We start from the raw sequence: 15,884 nt of genomic DNA, 5'->3' as shown, positions 1-15,884 counted from the left end.
ATACCCAACCTATTAGCAATATTAGCGTGAGAGAAGAATAAAGACATTTTCAGATGTACTGAATCTCAAAAGTTTACTCCCATTCAGCCTTTCTCAGGAAAATCTGGGGAATGTGTTCCATCAAAATGAGAGAGTAAACTATGACAAGAGGAAGACATGGGACCCAAGAAACAGGAGGAAAACAAAAGGAAGTCCTAGTACGACATCTGTGCAGTGGGCTGAGAAAGCAATCCATTCAGACTTGAATTGCTCCAGGAGGAATGTCTCCAAAATACGGAGAAAAAAAAAAAATTGAGCTGCTAAATTATCTGATAGTTTGCCATGTGAAAGACATTCTACTATGCTGTTGGAAGACAGACTCACAGACCAGCTATTTAAAGAAAACAATTTCTAGTTTTCAAAGAATGAGGCAATTATTAACTTCAGGAAGAATTAAAAGGTATAAAAAAAGGGAAATATAACTATAAAATACTCCTTGTTTATAAGGATTAAGTATACGGTGAATATGAATTCAACCAAAATTTGTGATGTAACTCTCTTGAGAAGATGAGAGGTAAAAGAACCAGAATCCATCTATCATAGGCGGAAGTCTACAGATGAGAACTAAAACTAATGATCAGGGAAAATCAGTTATTCAGAGGATTCAAATATACAAAGTAAATACTAAAAAATAAAAAAAAAAAATGCTAAAACTCATTAGATGTGCTTGCTTCTGGTGAGTTAAGATGGAAGTAGAAATCAAGTGACTGTCTTCTAGCCCTGTTTGACTTTTAAACTATAGACATAGAGTACTCTGATAAAAATAAGATTTTTTAAAAGACCAAAGGGAACAAGGAAGAAGAAAAATAAGCAGTTGCTAAGAAAACCAGAGTGAGATAAAGGGCCCTCACTGGGCAGGAAGGAACAGGGCTAGGACACATACAAAGAAGCTTTTCTTGAGACAAATGAGAATATATATTATTAAAGACTAAAGCGAAAAATAAGAGAACAGAGAGAAAGGTTTCCATGACGTATTCTGTAGGGTTACTGAGTTATAAGGAGCAGCAAACAGTTGACAGAGGTGAGAGGAAAGGGATAAAGTAAACTCAGGTTTTGATGAGAAAGATTTCTATCTCCTTCCATCTGGTATCTATTTGGAAGCAATGAAATGAATTTGCAACATTCCTCCAATGCCAACCATTTCAGAAACTATTTTCTATGCTTCAAATTCACACAAAAGTTCCTTAAACTGTTGTTTCAATTTTACCACATGGTTCTGTAACTCTTAAAGGATTATTAAAAAACAAGTTGGTTACTTAATATCATTTTAAATGCCTTAGCATATGGAATAAAGTTTCACTTACGATCTAGAATTAGAATATAGTTACTTTAAAAAATATGGACTGAAATATCAAATACTTATTCTGTTTCTTTCAAAAAAACAAACAAAAAAATCATAGGATTTTAAATCTGATTATTTTATCATGACAGATTAAGAACATAACAAAATAAACCGAAAACTTACTATCTCACTCACCTGCTCAAACTGCTGCATAGCAAACATGACTTCAGAAAAATCCAAAAGTAAATGTCTTTCAAATCTGCTCTCAAAAGTCTGTGGACCACAGGTAAAAAGTATTAATGTAAGTACACCGAGAGTACTTTCCCTGTTCCTGAAAATAAAAAACATCCCAAACTTTCCAGGTCCTCTAACTTGCAAGCAGGAAGTAGTGGGATGCTCGATATCAGTTAACACAGTCAAAGGAGGCAAAAAGAACTTGCTGGCTGAATTTGCCACTGTGTAGAGGGACACACCCGGGTGTGAGACACAGGCATTGAGCCCTCCCTGGGAAAGCAGCTAGAGTACGGCAACAGTAGGCACACTTCAACAAGTATTCTGTCCACATGCTTGGCCTTCTCCAAAGGAACTTACACAGATGCAAAGGGCACTGCGATTCTAGGGATCACACAGGGCTCTGCCTGACAGCTGCTCAGTTCTTTCCCAGCTACAGAGAACTATGAAAGGGCAAGCAGCATGGTTTTATACCATCCTCTATACTTCATGCTGCATTAAATGAAGCTAGGAAGAACCTAACTGATCTTTCTGCAATCCCACTTCCCTCCAATCCATCTTCTCAACTCACTAAAATGCAAGTCTCATCAAACCATTTCCCCTACTTAAAATTTTTCCAGAGCCCTCCACTACTTGCAGGATAAAATCCAACCTAACGTTTCAAAGCCAAGCAGAACCTTCCTGATGTGCACCACATTTCCCCACGTCTCTATGTGCCCAGATGGCACACTTTTGAAGGCGTCTTTGCTGCTCCCTTTCCTAGCATTTCTAACCCCTTCTCTGACTGGCAGACTGCTATTTAATCTTCAAGGACTATCCCAGATACAAGTCCTTTGAAAAACATTCTCTGTTCCTCAATCCCAAGCAAAATTAATCGTTGTGTTTCAACATGACATGAATAGATTCGTTCAATGGACTGCAACTACTCACTCCCAGGGCTCACCTCCTTAACAATTAAAAATCACAGGCACCAGCATTCACCCTGGGATACCTGGTCCATACCCAACACACGGCAAGCTAGACATGTTTGGTGAATATTTGCTGAGCAGACTTAGCTTTTACCACACTTTGTTTTGCTTATTTCTATTACAGCATGCAATTCACATCTCTTTAACAAGATTATAAACTCCCTGAGGACAGAGCCTTTGCCACTCTTCATCTGTACTCCCCAGGAGACCCACTCAATGTTAAACATCTTATTAACTACTCAATTAACATTTGTTGAAATAAATTACTTTTTCTACGGTTTCTTTGACGAGGGTCTCTGGCAAGCAAACATTTTCACCTAGGATCAAAGCAGAAATTACATCCAAGAGGGTCTCCTGACAAGATGTGGAGAGATGGGCTATCTGTAATGTTTGAGACAACACCTGTAAAAGAAAAGAAAGACAACACATACTTAGCAATCAGCTTTTAACGAACAGACTCTAAGCAAATTAAGTTGGGAACTCACCTTACAAATATCAACAGGTTTGGTTATCTTTGATCCATTTCCATGTTTCACGAGTATCAGATATGTTTCTAGCAACCTTTTTATCTGTTCAGAACATTCACCACAGTTGCTTTTGGTTACTTTCGTATGTAGATCCAGAAGTGATTCCTGCAAACAAAGAATTTACCAGAGAGAATAACTGTATCAAACTCAACTATTAATTCAATAATGAAACTATTATGTGAAGCAGTTCAAATTTTCACATCCCTTTGCTCTCAAAGAAAAAGACACATTTACCAGGTGTCACTAATGATAATAACAATGAACACTTTTGAGTGCACTGTTCTAAGTTCTTTAAAAGTATTTCCTCACAACCCTCGCAACAACCCCGAGGTAGGGAATATTATCACCCCCATTTACGAGATGAAAAGACTGAGAAATAGAGCAGTAAGTGACAAAGCCAAGATCCAAACAGAGGCAGTGTGCTCCAAAGCCTGTGCTCTTAACCACTAGGCTCTACTGTGTCTCAAGATATCAAGCCAAATGAAAGTAGTACAGGGGGTGGAGGGAAGGAAAATCCTAAGAAGACAACAATTATAAAATACAATCTCCAGGGGTGGTCTGTTAAACTAAGAGCAACAACAATCAACTCTTGGACTCCTTATTACATACAAATTCTTAAAAATTAGAACTCACTTGCAAACATTCAAAAAATGTACCAAAATGTTCCTTGTAGATGTAAGACGCAGTGGACTTGACCATGCTTTTGAGTGTTTCTCCAACTAAAATCCATGGTAGTTGCGTTTCTGTTTCAGTAACTGGTCCTAGCTTTTGGAAAATTAGCTTCACTGCCTGTGAGAATCCAAGAATCATTAAAATGAACATGTACACTCTTATTTTTAAGTATTACACTATTTCCCTCTCTGATTAAGCTACCTTAAAATGTGATCTGGAATAATTAAAGATCTGGCAGCTTTCATGGTGAACTATGTATCCCAAAAGGAATTTCCAAACTAGGATGGGGAATTTTATCATACAACTACCCCCTCCCCACCACTCCCGCTCCTTAATCAACTTATGTTACCTTCTAGGATCCAGAATAAAGAAGACAGCACTGATTTTATAAGTAAAAATACCTAATGACCCAGGGCCTACATTAGGTAAGCATTGCTATTAAAGCCCTAATGCTCCCCATTTAGTGCTTTCTATCTATTCTAGGCAATCCTCTCTCCACATCATTTGTGTAAATCTTACCTATTTTTTCTTTAATATCTTTCACATAAACTCAAAGTATTCCTCCCAGCTATTTACCTTCTCTGTACAGGAGTGAAACATATTTCTAACACCTTTGCACATTTCAAAGAGCAACTGTCCGACTCCTTCTACTTTTTCTGGATGTTTATCAAGATCAAGAAACATTAAATTGAAAAGTGCATTTTTATCAGAAACCTAAAACACAAAATACAAATGGAAAATTGTATTTACAACATAAACATATCCAAACAAAGAATTATTATTTGCTATTCCACAAATTCATATTTAAATGTAATTAGCACGAAATTCTAAAAGGAATAGACACTTGCAATGATTTCAAATTACTATAACAGTATACTATCACTTGTAATGTCACAAAAAAGAATAATTAATTCATAGGTATGATATGAAGGTATGTACCAAGAAAAACTACATAAGGCAACATTCTGTCTTTTAAAGTAAATCATATAACTTATATTTTACGAGTATAAAAGAAATTTAATACCAATGTCTTTGTTTTATTACAATAACTCTCTAAAATTTACTAAGGAAACAAACACAAACGACACCATGACACAATGAGTTCCTTTCAGGAAATTATTACAAAAATTCCTGTTAATGTATTCCTGTTCATGTATTTTCTGATTTGAATTAGAGGCTATATATACACTGAAAAGTTTTGATGTATGTACACTGAAAGCTACCAAAAAACCCCTAAATAACAATAAAAGTGACCCAAATTATTTCATATTAGTGAGCAAAGACAACCTTACAGTGAGATAAACTCAAAATAGTAATACGTTTCTGTTTATATAAAAAAATTATTAGTCCATGATAACCACATTATAAAAAAATACATGCTTCTGTCCATCAGATTCTTGAGGATTAATGAGCAATAAACATATAAATTATTAAACTAACCTTTCTCATCAAAAAAGTAAAGCTTTCAGCAGCAAAATTTCTTATGTGTAGTTTTTTATGAGCCAGGAGTGTACTATACATGCTATAAATGAGAAAATAAAATGTTTAGTTAAGCATAATTTTAATAAAGATGTACTACATGTCAACTATATGTCCAACACTGTGCTAATTATGCAAGGAATACGTAGCAGGTATGAAATAAGTAGTTTAAAATCTCATTTGGTTACCAAGACACCCCATGTTGAACAGAAGAGTGAAGGTCACGGACATTAAGAATCCTAGGATTGGTGGTGCTGGTGTTATAGGAAAGACTCCATAAAAAGCTGCAACTTGTAGTGAGCCCTGAATGACAGGAAGAACTTAGGTAGGTACTGGAATGCATATTATTAGAGATACAAATGAGATCAAAAATGGGGTGGGCAGAAGACGTCATGGTCAAGAGATAACAAGGAGGCCAACTAGTCTAAAAGAAGGAGGATGATATGGTTGAGGAGGGCAGCTGCAGATAAAGCTGCCCAGGTAAACAGGTGGCTCCAACACCAAGCAGAGGAATTTGGACCCTAGCTTACATTTATGTTACTTCATCTAATCAGCACAACTCTATGGAGTAGGTACTATTATTATCCTTATTCTACAGAAAATGAAATTGAGGCAAAAAGGTAAGCAACCAACCCAAGGTCATACAGCCATGTAGCTGTAACTAAATAATTACTTGTCTAATCAGTGTTTAAACTGGTCTTCCTAACAACAAAAGAATACAGAATATCTCTCTCCTATTTTTGCCATATCCCCAGTATCTAACAGTGCCCTTGCACATAGCAGGTACTAATAAATCCTGGCTGAGTAAGAAATGAGTATTTTCAGAAGGATTAATTGGGTAGCAATATATAGTATGAAATACAAGAAGAAGAGGCTAGCAGTCCAACTAGAAACCTGCTCAAGTCACAAGCTTGGGCAACAAGGGCACAAAAGAGGCTGGTGGTAGAGGAAAATGGCAAAGGATGGACCAAAGAGACATTTCAAGAGTCCCTGCAATGGAACTGAAGACCTTACTGTATCCACAAGGCCCTTTATGATAGGCCCCCCTACTACCATGTCTGTGATATCATCTAATTACTCTCCCCTTATCCATGTTGCTCTACCACCGCGCCTTCCTTCTTCCCTGCACGTGCCTGGCGTGCACGATGTCCTCCCCCTGCTAAAATGTAAACTTTGCAAAAGAGGAGTTTTTATCTGTTTTATTTGTGACTATATCTCAAGTACCTGACGGACAGCATTCAAGAAATATTCACAGAACTGAATGAGCGTGTGAATCAAGAGGATTTGGAGTCCCTGAAGACAACTGGGTCAAAGACACCTCTAAGGTGCCAAGTCTCGGTGCTGGGAAGAATGATGGTATCACTGTTAGAAACTGGGAAACTGAACAGTGCCTGGCATAGAGTACATATTTGCTGAAGACATGAATGAATGAAGAGTTGGCTTGAATGGGATGTGCTGACTTTGGTTTCAGTAACACTCAACGAAAATATCCAGACTGCTGAAGATGTCACACTGAAAGTAAATAAATTTAGAACTAGAGAACCTGACTTTGGAGATATAAAATAAGAGCAGAAGTCATGAAACCAAATAAACTATATATCCCCCTAAGATCTTGCTGGTTTTTAATGCAGTAATCTTGGTTTCCAATACATTTTACCAAAAACTTCATAGAGAAGGCTGGAAAAATATTCCTCTTTCATTGTTTGTTCAAAGGAGAGTAGGGTGAAGGGGGGTGGTACAAAAACAAAATCTAGTCTTATCCATACCCACACCTATACTGGGAGTAGGGGAGAAAGGTTAATCTTATGTTTTCCTGTAGCAATTAAAGTATGTAGAAATAATCAGGACATAAACTGGAAACTTCCACCAAATCTCAGATTGAAACAGATTATAAACAATCTTTCCCTTACTTTAAACAAAAAGCTACTACGGAATTCATTCTCTTTCTCTGTCCACATTTGCTCAAAAACGCTGAGCATCTCTTTTGGCGTAATAAGTATGTCAGGGGCTGGGGAAATGCAGATATTTAAGACGGGGTTCTTGAAGAGTTTCCAGGTTTGTAGCGGACATTATTACACTATGAACAAACAAGTATAACAGGAGTTGTGAAGTATAAGTAGTATAGAAGGCCACAGGCATTCAGAGTACAAAGCTTTCACTTGGGCCAAGGAGCCTGGAAATGTTTGTGGAGGTTATAGAAGCCAAGCCAGGCTTTGATGGTGGTGGTATGATTTCTATAGCTTGAGTTAAGACAAGGTCAGGTCAACACAGAGTGGCAGAACAGACTGTGGGCTGCTTTGGCTGGAGAACCAACTTTGTATACGGAAGTAGAGTTTGAGCTGGAAAGGTAGTTTGGTGTCACAAGCCAGGGAAAAGGCAATTAGAGAACACGTGAGAGTCAGGCAGCCACATCAGGAGGTACATATCACAGGTATAATGCATGTCTTAACTAAATGCAAGGTGAGAGTCAGAAATCTTGGTTGTCAGGATCAATAAAGACAACCCTTGACAAAAAAATAGAACTTTACAAAACTTAAATGCTGAAAAAATCTCACTATTGAGGAGGATCATTCTTCTTAGGGGCCTCAAGCACACAGTTGTTTTCACAGAGGCAATCTTGAATAGTCAACATACATATATTTCTTTCACTCTAAAATCTGAAGCAGATAGGGAGCAGGACTGACTGTAAACAGGCATGAGAAATCTTTTGAGGATAATGGAAATGTTCTCAATTGTGGTGATGGTTGCACAACTTTATAAATTTACTAAAGAGCACTGAATTATAAATAAAATTTAAAAGCAAAAAAAACCCAACCCCGTATTAGAGAGAGAAAGGGGTCACCTGTATATACTGGACATGTCCTTCACCATCAGTCTCCACAGGTACTTGTAAAGATATGATAGCGAGGTGAAAGCCCATTCTAATAACTCGGTGTCCTGAGTCTCCAGGATCGAGGTGATAGTCAGGAAAAAATCCTGAAAATGTGGATAGAAGTCTGTCTGCAGATCTCGTGCCAACTGTACAACCAAACTGGATTAAAAATAAGTAGAAGTAACTGATTTGGAGACATATAGATCAAAAAACAAAGACTGCAAATCTATTTCACAAATGATGTCTATGATGACAGGATTAATTAAATCTTCCAAAACAAGTCTCAAGAGATCTATAAATTTTTTCACATTTTAAGAGTTCAGCAAAAGGGCTGGCCCAATGGTGTAGTGGTTACGTTCATGTACTCCACTTTGGCGACCCAGGTTATGCAAGTTTGGATCTCAGGTGTGGACCTATACACCATTCATCAAGCCATGCTGTGGCGGTGCCCCACATACAAAATTGAGGAAGACTGGCACAGATGTTAGCTGAGAGACAATTTTCCTCACCAAAAAAAAAAAAAAAAAGAGTTGGGGCCAGCCCAATATGTAGCTTAACCGGTTAACTTTGCCAGCTCTGCTTCAGCAGCCCAGGGGCTTGCTGGTTTGGATCCTGGGCACAGACCTAAGCACCACTTATCAGGCCATGCTGCGGCAGGCGTCTCACAGGTAAAGTGGAGGAAGATGGGCACAGATGTTAGTTTAGGGCCAAGTTTCCTCAGCAAAATAAAAGAGTTCAGCAAAGAAATCAGGCCATGGCAAGAAGCTGCATTCCATCACAAGTTATGGTCAATCATTCCTATAGTGTCAAAGAAAAATGGGGTGCTCTTAAAAGTATGAAACAAAAACAAAAACAAAAAAGTATACCCCTAAAATTCTGCTTTATGGTAATGTACTAATATTTTGATCTAACAGAAAAGGTAAATTCTTGTTTCTAAATTACAAATACCAGATCACAAATACATATAATGTATATAACATTATATGTATATAAGGCATAACCTTTCCTAAAATTCAGATAAATGTCATCGAGCTTTCTCTCAACATGTTACTTACTCCAAAAGCGGCTGATAGGCATAACTGTTCTTGATTTGCAGGTGAGTCTTCAAACTCTGAACTATCTCGTTCTGATGATAAACCAGCTGATTGAATGACTGGCATTTGTCAATAACTTCTTTGTAAAATTTCCCTGGGTGGAAAAAAAAAAGAGTATGTTCTGCTTTTCTATCACACCACTGTTTAGTTGTTTTGACCATATATAATGCAAATGATGGGTGAATAAAATAGAAACAAAACAGAAAATACCAAAGTGTTCCGTAAGGTTTAATTCTCTCCATTTCAGCAGACTCTCAAAAAAGTAGGTTTCAACTTCCTGCCAAGATTAAAGCAGTCCATTAATCAGACAACACAACTATGATCAAAGTAAACAAGAATAATGACATATTAATATCTTAAGATAATAATGATAGTCAAGAGTTTAAAAACTTAGAACATTTTTATTTTTAAAAAGGGCATTAACTAACTTAAAAAAGCAATCAGGTACAATATGGGCAGACAATTTATAAAAATGATATTTTGTTGATTTGGTTGTAGCAAATACTTCTCTAAAACCTATGCAATAGTCACAATAAGGAAAATATTTTTTTCTGTTTTTTACAATTTTAGGCCCAGAAAAATGTGCTGACTCTTACAGTTCTTTCATTCTGCTTTTTGGAAATAAGAATGGCTACAACTTTGCGGGGAAGTAATCTGGCATTTCTATTAAAATTAAAAACAGGCATGCCCTTTGACCTAGCAATTCCCTTTTTGGAGATATTTCTTATAAAATTTGCACACACGACATAAAGATGTTTATTCAGCTGTACTGTAGTGGAAGGAAAATATAAAACAGCCTAAATAGCCAACAATAGGAAAATGGTTGGTGTAACTCATGTCTCTATACATTAAAGTACATTATACGGCTATTAAAAAGAGCTATATCTACACTGAATTAGAAGGATGTTGATGATATACCCCCAAAGTCATAAAAGCAAGTTACATTGTGAAGTACATGGTAGAAACCAATTTTTCTTTTAAAAAAAGACTTCTATAAATGTTAGTACATATTAGAGAGAAAGTACAGAAGAATACATATATACTAACTGTCAGCATTAGTTTCCTTGGCCATGAGGGGTGGGAAGGGTGAGATAACAGGTTCGTCTAAGTTCACCATTATGTTGTTTGGCTTGTTAACACAGTATATATTACTTTGTACTTTGAAAGGTAAGATCAATAAATTATTACTACACATGTATATATGTATGTATGCATGTGTATTTCTATACATATATGGAGAGAGAGGGTAAAAATACATAGGCACATACAAACAGCACACCAAATCTACAATCTCAAAAAAAGGTAAACCTTAAATTGTGCTTTGGAAATCTTCAACAAATAAAAATGAAATAAAATCAACAGGCAGAATAGAGAGAAGGAAACAGAATCTCATTAAGCGTTTTTCAGTGTCTCTTAAGGCAGATGGGAAATACACCCAACAGTTTAAAACCTAAATGTAGAAGGCTTTCCTAGCCCAGCACAGTGAGTGGTACACGTCAGCCATTTGTGATAGACTAGGTCCCTGCCCCTTTGCAATGTGACTTGCAGTCCCTACCACAAAGAGACGGAGTCTATTTCCTCACGCCTTGAATCTGGCCTGGCCTTGTGACTTGCTTTGACCAATAACGTGCAATGGAAGTGATCCGGCAACTGCCAAAGTGAGGCTTTAAGAGGCTTTGTACCTTCTGCTTTTGCTCTCTTGGAAAGATTCTGCCATCATGAAACGAAGTCTAGTCTAGTTTATTGAAGAATAAGAGGCCATTAGGACAACTAAGACCAATAAGCCCCGGTCAATAGACATGGCATTGAGGCCTTTCTAGAGTATCCAGCCCCAGATCCCATCCTAAGCTCTCTTCTCTACTAACTTAACATTCTACCTCTTAGTACTTTCAACCTCTCCTGTGGCTTAAACTATAAACCACATACTGAATGCTAAATCAGTAATTCCACCTCCAAAGTCACTTGTACTCCTCCAGATCCATATGTCCAAATGTCTTTTGGACACCAGCATTTGGATAGCCACAGGTATATCAAAAACTCAATGAGCTCCAAACGGAACCAACCTTGTGCTCTCCTTCTATAAATCTATACTGATTAAATGATGTCCTCAACCACCCAGTTGTTGGGACCAAAAGCTTAACTCCATTCCCTTCCTCCTTGCATTTCCAGCAGGTCACAAGTCCTATTCACTCTACTTCTTTAATATCTCTGGAATCCTTCCCTTCTTTCCATCTTGACTGTGGCTACCATAATCATTTCGTACTTAGATGACTACTAAATCCTCACAACTGGTTGCCTTGACTCCAGCCCAGCTCTTTGCTCCACACTAAAGCCAGAGAGATCTAAACTTAAACCTGATCATGTCACTCGTTCCCCTGCCTTACAATCCTAGAATGAGATCCCATAGTTTCAGGATAAAATCCAAACTTAGCTTCACATATGAAGCCCTTTATGATCCTTGACTATCTCTTCAGCTTTATTTCTCACCAGCTACCCCCTTCCCCCATCCCAGTCACCATCAACACACACAGTCTACACACAGTTATAACCACACTGAACTGCTTTGCAGATTCTTGAATGTGACATGCATTCCCTAGCCTCTGTCCCTTTATACAGGCTTCTCCCTCAACCTTCCCTGTCCTCTTTGCCATGCTAAAACCTATACAAACAACAAGACTCATTTCAGGTATCACTTTGTCTACATTACCTTTTTTGATAAACCACCTTATACCCCTACAGAATTTAGGTTAGGCTCCCTTCACTATGAGTTCCCAAAGCATTACGTGCTTATCTGGACAACATCACTTAACACGCTGAACTCACACATTGGAGACAAGGCATTCAAACAGACAGTGAGCAGAGTCTGACTAGAGCCAAGTAAAGAACAATAAGAACCGACATTGAATCTCTAAGTTAAAGGCATACTATACAGGACCTTAAAAGGATAGCAGAAAAATAATGACTTGACAAAGAAAAAGCAAGAGTTTTGACTGGAGGTGTGACTGAGTTAAAGGGTGGTTAGAACTGGAAGAAATTATGTAGTCTGCCCCCTTTCTTTTTATACTGGAGGAAACTAAGCCCCAAGAAAGTGACTTGCTCAAAATCTCTTTAAAATTGTAGCTTCAGGAATATGGATCTGTAGCAGTGCTTGGAATGCACACAGAAAAGGGAGAGGCTGGAATCAGAGAAGTTACCTGAGTATCAAGTCAACTGTCTAACACATCATCACCCAACAGAACTTCCTGCGATGATGGAAATGTTCCATATCTGCACTTGGCCAATATGGCAGCAACGGCCACATATGGCTACTGAGCACTGGAATTTTTAATTTACTTTCATTTAAATCTAATTTGCCATGTATGGCTACTGTATTAGACAGCACAGGTCTAATGCATTTCATGTTCATAAAGGAATGGCTTGAAAAACAATTCACTTCTACTAAGAGGAGAGACTAAAAACCAACTACGAATACTCGAAGACTGGCTAATACAACATTCTCTTACCTCTTCATAGCTTGCAGTTCTATCAATCCGGTGAATAATATCAATATTCACATTCCCCAGTCGTTCAGCAAACGTAAGAAACTGTGCGGGGCAGGGAGAGCATATTTAAGATACATCATCACTTAATACTTATCACATCTTGAATATCTGTTTGAATGCTAATTTCCTTGTGAAGTAGAAAGTTAAAAGCTTCAATAAGCCTCCTCATGTACTATCAGTACAAATAATAGCATGTTTTGCTAGCAATTTCAGACTTGTATTTTCAATCAATCATAAAATGTATAATTGTGTTTTGAAACTAAAAGTAGACATCACGGATGAATCACAAAAGTGTAAAAAAAACTGAAAGATATAGTCTTAAATGCACCGCACTATCATAGAAAGATATCAAATACTTCTATGAATATATTTGCATAAGTTCTTTCAGTTATGTCACTTCCAATAAAAGTTACATACTAGACTGTGGTGGCCAAAGGTGAAAGCTGGCATTGAACCTCCATAGATCTACTGTTAGGTTTCACAACCCGCTACAAGCATAGGGATCTGGTTAAGTCGCTGCAACAACAGTTTTTGAAAATATATACAGACCTACGGTGGTAGAGTAACAAAGAATCCTTCAATGGGCAAACAGAGAATATGGTGTCTTAGCCAGTAGCTGGAAATCACTTACCTCCTCCGGCAGGCCCGCCCCCAATTCGGTCTTTAAGGATAAAAGAGCGGGTAAGAACAGCTCCTAAGCAATCAGTCTGTGATAATGAATTTAACTCTGTACTAAAGAGAATTCCCAGGCAGGCCAGACCCCATAAAGCATGGGCGAAATCTGCTGTCCAGCCTTCTTTCCCCACCCCGTGTTTACTATACCAGGAGGGTCTCCCTCGTTTGTCAGAGCCTCCAGGCAAGTGACTCACGCTCGGCCCGGAACACTGTAGCGCCAGGAGTCCCGCTCAGAGCAGGTCCCATGGGCGAGGCAGCAGGGACCCACGGTTCCCGGCCCAAGTGCCCTCGCTCACCCGGTACGTGTTCTCAGTCTTGTGGGAAACAGGCTTTGTCTTCATGGCTGCAGACAGGCAGCGGACGCGAGGACCTAGGGAAGGGTCGAAGGGATGTAACCGACGGTAGAGAGAAGAAACTGGCTCACACTCTTGCACTTTCTGATTCCCGGGTCCCCAGACTCTTTCTCACGTGCAGCCGGACGCCCTGGGCGCCGCCATCTTGAAGACCGGGAGGAGCCTAAGCTGGTCACGTGGGCGGAAGAGGCGGACGGAGCAGGCGCACTCGCCGGGGAGCCGGCTGGAGACGTGTAGCCCCTGGCCGGGCGAGTCTGTTGTGTTTACTCCCGTCAGTAAAGATTTGTGAAAAATGTGTACATTTTTATTCTAAAAGAAAAAAATACCTGTAATCATTGTCAGCTAACAATCGCTGCCCTTCGCTGTGTACCCTCCACCATGCAAAGCTCTTTACATCCGTAATTTCACAGTAAAGCACGTTTTGAATGCTAAACAAATATAAATGACGTACATATTTTAAAGCCCCTTTAACACAGGAAGAAAGCAAGGATGTTTAGCTGGTAAGTGGCAGCCTGACAGGGTCACTCAACTCCGAATTCTGATTCTTAACCACTAGGTTCTAACTAAAATTGAGAAATAGAAAAGGAATTTTAAAGAAAAATCTTATAATTTCATGCATAACCACTGTTAACATTTTGTTTTCCCTACCACTCTAATGTCATGTTGGTAAGCATAATTGCGCAAACAATTGTGTGTATTTCACTTATTCATTCACCAAATATTTCTTGAGAGTCTACTATGGGCTAAGCACTGTGAGCTAAAGAAGACCCTAATAATGTTAATAATAATTCTCTTTGGGAATATTTAGTCTGAGGTACTTACATCTTAGATAGCCAAGGAGAGATGTTAAGTAGACAATTAAATACACTCCTGCCTAGAGCACAGCATAGAGGTCAGGGCTGGAAGTGTGACTTAAATACCTTAAAAACACAACTGCTGAAAGTGTGAAGTATTTAAAGCCATGGAACTGGACGAGACTGTTTAGGGAGAGAGTGAAGAAAAGGATGAAGAAGAGAAGAGGACCCAATTTGAAACTTGGAGTTCTCCAACATTTAGCAGTGGCCAGGAAGGTGACTGGGAGAGAGCCAGTGAGGTAGAAACAGACTAGTCTTGACACAGATGAGGAGCCTGTGGCCAACTATACTGAAAGCTAGGGATAGAGAAGTGTTGGATCTAGCAAGATGAAGGACACTGGTGACCCTGACAAGTACTGTCTATTGTGGAGGAAAGAAGGTGAAATATGCATGGATTGAGGAGGAAACCAGGTGAAGAAGTGAAGTAGATGTAACACTTTTGTATTGTAACTAACATTACAACATCAACATTTTTCTATGTCATCATGCGGTTGTTGCAAATATTTTTAATGGCTCCATAGCACTTATGGATTTTATTCTTTAATAATAAAATGTAGACGTGTCCAATGTTTGGCTGGCTTCCAGTAGGCTAATTGGCTTTTGGGTTTTTTTTTTCTTTAGGTGGTTCTTTGCCTTGATGGATCACACATCCCTTAAAGAAGTCTAGGAAAACCGCAGACCTTCTCCTCAGAAAAATGCAAATAAGCTCATTCACACTAAAATGTGTAGATGATTTCAGAGAGTTAGAAGTCTGCATCTATCTGAAGGTAAGAGCCCCGACGCTAAGCAATGTTCCCAATCTACTGCTACAATCACCCCCGGATGACTGTGTTCTTTTCCTTCTCTGTTATTTATTTTTGGTGATGGAGTTAATGGGACAGTAAAGAGTGGAGAGAAAAATGAAAATCAAGGACACCAAGAGAACTGACACTTTCAAGTTACAAATTGCATTGTTACTCATTATATGATTCTCATATATTGACAACTCTGCTTAACAATTTATCAATATAACATGGTGGTTAAAAGCATGGATGCTGGAACCAGATTGCCCAGGTTTGAATTCTAGCTGTGCCATTTATTAGTGTTTGACTTGGGGAAGTTCCTTAACCTCTATGAGCATCATTTCCTTGTATGTAAAATGGAGGTAACAAAAGTATGTGTACCAAAGGAGGCTGTTGAGCTGAGTAAATAAGCTAATGGATGAAAGGTTCTTAGAATGGTTCCAGGTACCATAACTGCATGACCTTTGACTATTATTTAACCTTTTTGAGACCCAGCTTCCTGATTTATTAAATG

General features: G+C 38.5%; 1 protein-coding gene across 2 annotated transcripts in view; it reads right to left on the bottom strand.

Annotated features, from left to right (window-relative positions):
* UTP20 (UTP20 small subunit processome component) overlaps window positions 1–13,895 on the bottom strand; it is a 92,031-nt gene extending 78,136 nt beyond the window's left edge. For both annotated transcript variants that reach the window (XM_070507142.1, XM_014835013.3), the window contains exons 1-11: window positions 13,678–13,895; window positions 12,668–12,748; window positions 9,375–9,441; window positions 9,126–9,258; window positions 8,041–8,229; window positions 5,160–5,241; window positions 4,296–4,433; window positions 3,681–3,836; window positions 3,006–3,152; window positions 2,788–2,922; window positions 1,517–1,594 (exon numbers count right to left, since the gene is read on the bottom strand). In XM_070507142.1, coding sequence (XP_070363243.1) covers window positions 1,517–1,594; window positions 2,788–2,922; window positions 3,006–3,152; window positions 3,681–3,836; window positions 4,296–4,433; window positions 5,160–5,241; window positions 8,041–8,229; window positions 9,126–9,258; window positions 9,375–9,441; window positions 12,668–12,748; window positions 13,678–13,722 — 1,251 coding nt within the window. In that variant the 5' untranslated portion in view covers window positions 13,723–13,895. The remainder of the gene's footprint in view (window positions 1–1,516; window positions 1,595–2,787; window positions 2,923–3,005; window positions 3,153–3,680; window positions 3,837–4,295; window positions 4,434–5,159; window positions 5,242–8,040; window positions 8,230–9,125; window positions 9,259–9,374; window positions 9,442–12,667; window positions 12,749–13,677) is intronic.
* Between the last annotated feature and the right edge of the window lie 1,989 nt (window positions 13,896–15,884).

Source organism: Equus asinus, chromosome 4 (assembly GCF_041296235.1).
Source record: "Equus asinus isolate D_3611 breed Donkey chromosome 4, EquAss-T2T_v2, whole genome shotgun sequence".
NCBI classification, from domain to species: Eukaryota; Metazoa; Chordata; class Mammalia; order Perissodactyla; family Equidae; genus Equus; species Equus asinus.
This window is presented reverse-complemented; position numbering and strand designations above follow the sequence as displayed.